The sequence below is a fragment of the Oryzias melastigma genome, linkage group LG11 (assembly GCF_002922805.2).
Source record: "Oryzias melastigma strain HK-1 linkage group LG11, ASM292280v2, whole genome shotgun sequence".
NCBI lineage: Eukaryota > Metazoa > Chordata > Actinopteri > Beloniformes > Adrianichthyidae > Oryzias > Oryzias melastigma.
The window spans coordinates 2,954,719-2,963,698 of NC_050522.1; the positions used below are offsets into that span (position 1 = coordinate 2,954,719).

An 8,980-nucleotide genomic window follows, 5' to 3' on the forward strand; every position below is an offset into this window, starting at 1 on the left:
AAAACTGGCATTCTTCTAAAAAACGTTTTTGCACTTAGAGGAGGTAATACCACCTCCTCTAAGTGCAAAAACTTGGGGAGTATCGAAATAGACATTTTTCAAAAAACTGTAATGGAAACACTTTTTTCGAAATAGATGCGCTTCTTGTTATGAAGTGTCTGTCCTGAGCGCTGTACAGAGGGCGCATCGAGAGGTCCAAGAGCATCACAGCTCTTTAGCAATTGTGTGTCATCCGGAATCGCGCAGCTCCTCCGTAAAATCACCAAGATTTCCTCATCGCTTCATCTGTAGCCGCACTTTTGAAGCCTGCAGCCTGAAGTCTCCTTTAAGATGAGCGCCGTGACAGAAACTTAAATGGATTCTGTCGTGCTTTCAAACAGAAAAAAAGGTCCAGATGTTTACTTGTTAGAATGCTTTTTCCTTTAACCGCTGAACAGGCTTCTCCTGCATCTGAGTCAAGCTGCGCCCCAGACAGAGCTGTGACGTCACCCAAATGCTCCCTTTTAGTGAATCAAATAAAAAAATACTTGTTCTCATTCATCGCCGTGTTTTTATTGACTTATCGCGTGAGTTGGTTTGTGCTTTATTGCAAAATTATGATTTAATGGAAACTGTGTCATTTGGAAACTGTGTTTTATCCAAAATCTAGGAAGTTCCATAACGTTTTGCGCAAATGTGTAATGGAAACGCAGCCTATGAAGCATGTTTTTGGATGGTGGGAGGAAGCCAGAGTCCCTGGAGAAAACCCACGCATGCACGAGGACAACATGCAAACTCCACACAGAAAGCTCTCAGTTGGTGATTCTGTTTCAGGTCTCCCAGCCGGGACTTGAACCAAGGCCTTCTTGCTGTGAGGTAAAAGTGCTAACCACTGCACCGTCATGTTCTTTTCTAGTTTTCATGCAACCATCAATCAGTTTTTCACAGGTGAACAAACAACTGAGGAAACAACACACTCATCCCCAAGTTGTCACAAATTGACAATTGGTTGATGGGTAACCAATTATTGTCTGTTGGTGTCCATAAATGGGGCATTAAAAGTGCTGTCTGTTGGTCATTGCCAAATGTTTTGACAATTGAAAATAAACTTCTATAATTCTTGAAAATATAGTCAAAAAGCATCTGTGTGCTGCTCCCCTACAGGTTGAAACGAGATATTACATTTGAATTTCCTGATTGGTCAATCCAGTACTGGTATCAGTTTGCGCCTGGTACAGCATCTGGTACTGGTTCAGGTCCGGTACCCCATTCAGTACCGGGTTACAGTTAGGGTACTGGCACTGGACACAGTCCGGTACCCTTGATTTTAAGAACAGCCAACACGTCAAGAAGCGACAAGTTAGGGACACCCAAAACATCAGTTTTTGACGCAGGGGGGTCTCTAACCAAACGTCATTATGTGACGAGTTGAGGATGAGAATGTGCTGGAGGAAAAGGTTTGGGCGAACAGAAGGATCCCCAAAGGAGAGACGAGAAAACTGGAGATTGATTCCAAAGTCTGTTGTCCCAAAGCATGATGGGACACTAAAATAAAAACAATGACACACAGAAGGGTTAGAGTGCGGTTCGGACCTGTGGTTCTGTCTTTCAGAGCGGTTCTGCACATCTCTATCCGGGCCGAGTGGAAGGGAACGTATCGGTCCTGTGGAGACGCGACCAGAACCACATTCTTGAAGAACTGCAGGCCTGAAAGTCACAGAAGAACCAAATATTATGGAGAGGAGGAGCTTGCGTGTCCAATCACAGACTGCCATGTCAGGATGGACAGGGTGAAGTTGTCACCAGTCCACATCAGAATCCACGTCAGAGAACAGTGAGGTGGTGAACATATGCAGGGACGTACCTGGCTTCTGACTCAGGAGGTAGAGGAAGGTTTTCCGTGGATCCACGTGATCCCTGAAGGTGAGCTGCAGCAGGGATCCCGACTTCTTCAGCTTCTGCATCAACCACAGACCTGAGGAACACAGCCGCACAGTCAGCTCGGACAGCAGGGAATCCCTCGCAGCAGCAGCGCTGCCTCACCTGTGCTGACTAAGGCGCTGTTGTTGTACAGCGTGCCCAGGTGTGGGCCCGACAGCGACAGGAAGGTGTGCAGTTTGGGCAGATAGCAGCGGAAGCGAGGCCTGGTCAGCACGGAGCGGAGGATGATGTTCCCCAGGGAGTGGCCGATGAAGCTGCAGTCAGAGACGCACAACTGTCAAAGACCTCCATCACCGCTGACTCCGCCCCTTAAAGACAGATTTGTGTCCTGACCCCTCAAGCTAAAGAACGCAACACGCGATAGCATCAGCTGGAACAATTCTGTTCATCTGTCACTGCCTTTAATTACTGTACTGCTGCATTTGTCAGCCTGCAAACTAAATATAGAGACAAGTCTGAAGGAAGCAGATGCTGCGGAGGCACTCCATCGCTCCTGTCTTTGATAAGAGTCTCCAGAGACTACAGCACAACAAGAGTCATGAAACTTCGGGAAATTGCTTACAAAGACACAAATTGGCACAATGAGGGCAATTAAGCTGAAAAATGAACAGCTTAATTTGACTGGAGCCAGGCGGAGCATCGGTGTACCGTCAGCTTTTAGTCTGTCAGGAAAGTAGAATTCTTTCAAAACCAAACTGAGCACAAAAGACAGCATCTGTCGCCACCTGCTGGTCACACTGAAAGCTGCAACTCCACTCCAAGTTCACTACTGACCTTATCCTGCCGATGGTGAGGTTATACAGCTGAATGTGCTGAATGATCTCGTCCAGCAGCCGGTCGGTCATGGTGTCAAAATCTGCAAAGGTGTCAGCCTGTGAGGGAAAAGTGCAGCTATAAGGTTCTGTGTCGCAGCATCTCCGAATGGCTGTCGTGTTTTTAACCACCTGGTTCCTCTCAGACATGAGGAAGTCAAGCCTGGACTGTGGCAGTCCCAGCTCAATGAAGGTCTTCACCAAGCGGAGGTCTGCGCTGTTTCCTGCAGGCAGAGGAGAAAGTCAAACAGAGGTCTGAGGTTTAGGCAGCCATCTCTGCTGTGAAGGACAGCCTCACCATCGAGTCCATGGACGCACACCACGAGGTGTATGCCGTCTTCAAACTCCTCATCGTCTTCCTCAGGTGGGAAGTACGGGAGGTCTGAAGCCAGGAGAGGGAGGTCGCTGTACAGGCTGGCCTGGAAGCTCAGCTCCTTCAGCAGCTCCTCTTTGGCTTTGTAGAAACTGAAGAGAGTTTGCAAAGACGTAGACTTAATTTCTGCAGTTTTACACTAACCTCCAGACTGTTTGGTGGCACATTTCCAAGCTGCACATCTGTGTAGACATGCTTCACTTATTTCCTCTAAACTTCCTGCCAACCTCTAGACTTCCCCAAGAGTCAAAAACAACCCTGACTGTTGTTCCCGTTTTCACAGCTGATCCTCATCGTCTCCACCTGCTCTTCAATGGGATTTCATTCAGTCAGGATGCACTTCACCTCATCTTGACTTTTGCTCTTCAAGCACTTCCCCTCATTTAATGAAGCTCTGCTCCTCCATCCAGCCAGTAGTGACTGCCAGCTCCTGCAGCTCTTGTCAGCAGCTGCTGGACTCAAAAGGATCCTAAAAGTTTCCTATAACACGTGAACACACCCTGAGGGACTGTGCACTGACACCCTGTTAAACAGAGCTTCACTTACGGAGTCTGTTAGAAATTACCATCAATTTGCTTTTTCCTCTTCACAAAAAACTGCATCTGAACAAACTAAAAAGCAGAAACATGATGCAGTGACTTCAACTTCAGGGTAAATTCAACTGAAACACAAACGTCTTCATTCTGATTTAACAATAAGAACCAATCTCTGTGAAGCTGACAGCTGCTCTGATCCACAGACTTTTATCCAGTCATTTCTTCAGTCTGCAACACTTTCTGGTTTCATCGCTGCTCACACATAATGGAATCATTGATGGTATCTGAGAACTGGAGCGAGTGTGACATCATCCGTAGAAATTCATTTTATTTTTCGTGATACAGAAGTCCGCATGTTGGAACCAAAATATTCAGTTAGCAGTGATTTGTCCTAATCGGTCAGAGTCATAATTTCTATGGCAACCACTCTCACCAATCAGAGGGCCACACCCCAGCCACTTGAAAGCGAGTGTGGGACAACCTGTCAGTCAAATGTTTCAAATGGTGAGACAGGAGAACTTTTGCTGAGACATCTGATTGGTCAGTTTATAACTTGCATAACTTATAATAAAGAAAAAATATCCTGAATGACTGAGTAACAGCTGTTTATTTTTAATTTCTTGGAACCAGCACGTACTTCCTGTATGGAGTGGCAGGAGGGGGAGGGGTTAGTCAGTCCAGTTCTCATTCACAGTCAATGCATTGGTGTGCTAAAAAAAATCCTTCATTGACCAGGAAATCCTACGGAGATGAGATCTCTATTCAAGGGAGGATTTGGAATTCTATCCCAGATTTTCTCATTAAAAAAAACGCCTTGACACAAACACTTGGTGACCTTCAGCAGGAAAGCTTTGACCTTTGAAAGACTGGTTTGTCGACTTTGTTTAACGTGATAGAAAAACAACAAAAACTTTTTTTATGTTTATGTAGAGGGCTAATCAGCTGTTTTTTGGGATTTTTTTTGCAAGAAACAGCTGATTAGAATTGCAGGTGTCAGGTTATAATCAGATTCAAGAAGGTTTTCTGTTGAATACTACACCTTATTTCAGCTCTGGCTAGCTTCTGCAAAGGCTGTGTTAACCCTTTAAATACCAGAGATGTCACTGAAGACACAAAACAACACACACTTCAGACTACCACAGCTCTTCCGTCGTGTACAAGGTGGAACTTTGGTAATTCCAACAGATTCTGAAGCAGAGAACAGCAGCTCTGCGCCCAGATGCAACACTTTACATCATTACATCTGGATGCAAAGCTGCTTTTCTCTGCTCCAGAATCTGTTACAATGACATTCATCGCATAAACAGTTGAATAGTTGGTGGTTTAAAGACTGTCAGCACTGGAGCTAAAGCTTCAGGGTTTCTCATTTACCATTTAGTGTTGCTAACACTCCGCGTCCAATCTATTCTCACATTGATTTACGTATTAAACATAAAGTTTAGCTTGACCACATTTTATTAAACATTGTAAGCATGAGTGATACTCTGAGCTCTGTAAATATGAGGATTCAGAATCAGAACCCTTTTATCCCTAACAGCTCAGCGACACCAGGCTCAAGCTTGAACTCACTTCAGCATCCGCTTGTTGGACTCGTCGTCCATGTTCAGGGGGCTGAGTGATGATGAAGAGATGATGCCGAAGGAGCCCAGGGGCTGGTGGGTGATCGGTGAGGTAGCCTGGCGAGTTGATATTCCGCTGATGGAGGGAGAATCTCTGAGCACAGACGAGAATGGAAGGCAGGTGGGGGCACAGGACACCGACATGTTAACCACCTCCACCATCTTCTTGTTCATGAAGGCCAGCCCTGAGGTGGGGATTTTGGAGGGCTTTGTGTGGTTCTCCAAAGGCTCCTTGTCCCCCGCTGGCGCTGTGGTGGGGTTGCTGGATGAAGGTGGATCTCTGGGTGTCAGCCCCAAGAGGACGCTGGGCCTCGGAGTGATGCCAGCTGCACTGAGAACCTCAGCGGATTGTTCTAAGGTTGTTTCCAGACATGGCAGGTCTGAAACTCCTCCCAGCTTCTTCTCTTGGGAACATTGAGGCTCCTGTGCGGCGCTCGTACCTTCACAGGACGGCCTGCCAGATTGAGTGAGCTGCACGTCCTCCACTGAGGCGCTGTGGTCACTCATGAGGGACTGATGGTTCCTCAAAGCAGCTCTGCCTTTCACATGAGGACTGTCTGCAGGGTAAAGCTGCTCTTCAGAAGCGCCACAGGAGGCTGTCCTACATGTGTCCGACAGGTCCAGCTGATGCTCTTCAGAAGTCACCTTCTTGTGGTTGTGGCTGAGGTCCATGACTAACTGAGCGTGTTCATACTGCTGTGAATCCAGGTTGCAGTTCAGGGAGCAGTTTCTCCTGCATAGATCCTGCTGCCGCACTGAGCTCCTCCTGTCTGTTTCCTGCTTAGGAAGTGCAGAGTTTTCCTCTTCGTCCTCCGGGCTGCTTATCTGCGGAGCAGACGCTGACTTGGTCAGCTTACTGAGCTGCCTCTGCTGCCTGTCCTCCTCGTAGGGTAAGGAGCTGATGGAGGTCAGAGACGCTTGAATGCCACCACTCGGGAGGCTGCTGCTGCTCTCTAACTGCAGGCCCTCCAGGCAGCTCTGATGGACGCGCTGGTGACAAACCGTTTGCTTCGGCATCTCACGTTCGCTGGAAAAGTCCTGAGAAGTTTGTCCTGGAAGCCCAGCCTCTGCAGGCCAAACCACCGAGCTGGGCTCGCTCTCGATGCCAGAGTCTGAGATCACAGAAGACGAGCGCTTCATGACCTTCGTGCCCGCACAGCCGCGGTGAGCCATTTCTTTTCTGAGGTCACCTGAGAAGAAGGGTGTACCTGGATGCAGGTAAGCTGTTAGAAGGCAGTTGTCCTCTGCCTCCATGGAGGGATTTGAAGTCTCCTCTTTAATGCTTCTGCTTTCTCCAGCACACTCCAATGTCCTTCGTCCCTCATCTTCCTCTAGTTCCTTCAAGATCTCTGCTTCTTCTGGAGAAACCTCAGCACTCTGCTCTTGGTGGATGAGGTTCTGAGTGCTGATAACCGGTCCGCTCTGATCTGCCATGACTGGGCCAAGTGTGGACAGATCCTCGGGTTCCTGACATTCCTGCATGGCTGCTGCTGATGCTGCTGATGCTGAATCTGGACTGCTTCCCTCCACTACACAAGGTGCGAAGGGCCGGTGGGAGGGGCTCTGCTCCTCAGTGGTATCAGGCGTCTGCAGCCGTGATGCCGACTCTGGGAACGTTCCACACATGGACAACAAGTTCACTCAACAGAAAATCTAAACCTCTCAGATAAATCCATCAGGAGGGACTTACCTTTCAGAGGAGACTCCACATATCGGTCCTCAAAGATGATGGGCAGACTGTTCCAGTCTCCATCGATGTCCAGGCACTCGACAGGTAGAGGAGGCATTTTGATCAAGTAGTCTGAGCTCCGCACGTCTGCAGCTATCTGAGCGTGTCTGTTGATGCTTTGAGGAGAATAATGCGGTTGATCTCAATCCCTTCAGGTCAAAGGAAGATTAAAGATGCATTCACACCAAACACACAAAAAATGTGCATGGCCTACCCCTCTTTTGCCGCGCAGCGAATTCTAATGTTTTTAGCTAATGCTTTTTAGGCTGATCGCGGTTTCTGTGGATATCTCACTTAGAATGTATGGAGACACAGATGATGTTGAGACATAAATCATGTTTATTTATTGTGGATAGTTTTACAAAACATCAGTAATCCTGTCTCCTTGTTTGGGTTTATTTGATTATTATAAAAAGATTTTCCCGGCACAGGGGGCTGTGTCTGTATGACAGCCGCCTCCACTGTGTTTCTGTGTCTCTGTGGCTGAGCTTGAAGGTTCTCTGTCTAGTATTAATCCAAAGGGAAAATATAAACTAAGGAGACCTTTTTCCCTTTCTTCTTTTTAATGTCTCGATGAGGCCGGGCCAGCAGCCTCTGCAGCCCGGAGTAAGCTCCGTTGCAGGAGTGAAAGGTGTTATGTCCAGAGTGTTTCCAGTCTTTGCCCCAGAGTAGCCAGATGAGCTCTGAGAACCTGCTGCTCCAACGGCTAAATCAAAAAGATGGAAGTTCAGAACAAAATCACTCGCTTTGGATTAATATTCTACCTGCAGATGGAGTCACTGAAAACATCATGTGCCTAAAGCTGAGTTCCTGATTGGCAGATGCGACGACCTGTCAAACCTCAGATAATGAAATTCTGGCCATGCCATCTAAAATTTAGCCTTGCCACTCAAATCGACTGCCATGCCCGTCATTAAAATCGTGCTGTGGGACTTCAGATCGCCTCATGTCTGTTTCATTAACTTAACATTGAATCCGTCCGCCTCCACTGCGCGAATCATGTTTGGCGTGAATGCACCTGTAGAGGGTATTACTTACAGCTCCTCCTGAAATGTCAAGGACATCTCTTTAGGGTGTTCAGTAAAGAAGTACGCCTCTGAGAACCTCCTGACCTGATGGTTTCAAACGGAGACACAACAGTTGTCATTTGAGGAACGAAATGAGCCTTTTGATACTTTTAGTGTGTCTACAGAATCTGAAATTCATAAATCTGTTTTTGTCAGCTTCACGTTGTCCAAATCACGTGATCAAATTGGATTTGGGGAAAACAACTTTCAGCTGCAGAGCTTAAATTAAATAATAATAATAGATTTGATTTTTGTTATTCTCTAGGACAGAGCCCTGACTCCAGACAGAACTCATGTTGACTGGTTTTAAAAACAGCTGAACTCATTCAGTGATGGACTGCTTTGAAAAGGATGGGAGGTATTCAACACATCCATATAAAAAAGGGAATATGTTACACTAAAAATCAAAGACAATCAAAAGAATTAACAATTTGTAACCTGATATAAGCCTTTGTTTCACATTTGATCCACTACATTAGCATGATCCTAGAAGGACGTTGTGCTTGTTTCCACTTTTCCCCTGAAATCTCAAAAACACTTTAGGTGGGAAAAATATGAGAATAATGTACCTGTTGTTATTAATTTTGAATGATTACTTGCTATATTGAAATAATGCAACATTTCTTGATAATGAATTCTTTAAAATCCAGTCACCTCATGTTAAAAATGTGGGGATGAAATTAGAGACAGTGGGTAAATAAAATCTATTTTTCCTGAACAATCATGTCAAAATCTTTGGATCTTAAACTTACATTTTAATGAGCAAAAACTCACCAAATCACCCAACATATCATAATTCATTCTTGCTATACCTCTCAAAAAATAATATTGCAATTCTTTTTGCAGGTTTCATCAAAGGGTTTTAAAAACATTTCAAAGATTTTAATTTTCTGTTGGTTCTTTGATGCATGTGGGATTTACTGG

At 46.0% G+C, this 8,980-nt stretch overlaps 1 protein-coding gene across 2 annotated transcripts in view; it reads right to left on the reverse strand.

The window, feature by feature from the left end:
* The window catches only part of fam135b (family with sequence similarity 135 member B), a 48,651-nt gene that overhangs the window by 3,021 nt on the left and 36,650 nt on the right, over positions 1–8,980 (reverse strand). For both annotated transcript variants that reach the window (XM_024257898.2, XM_024257897.2), the window contains exons 11-19: positions 8,028–8,101; positions 6,951–7,105; positions 5,211–6,867; positions 3,031–3,197; positions 2,865–2,956; positions 2,695–2,792; positions 2,023–2,174; positions 1,844–1,954; positions 1,573–1,686 (exon numbers count right to left, since the gene is read on the reverse strand). In XM_024257898.2, coding sequence (XP_024113666.1) covers positions 1,573–1,686; positions 1,844–1,954; positions 2,023–2,174; positions 2,695–2,792; positions 2,865–2,956; positions 3,031–3,197; positions 5,211–6,867; positions 6,951–7,105; positions 8,028–8,101 — 2,620 coding nt within the window. The remainder of the gene's footprint in view (positions 1–1,572; positions 1,687–1,843; positions 1,955–2,022; positions 2,175–2,694; positions 2,793–2,864; positions 2,957–3,030; positions 3,198–5,210; positions 6,868–6,950; positions 7,106–8,027; positions 8,102–8,980) is intronic.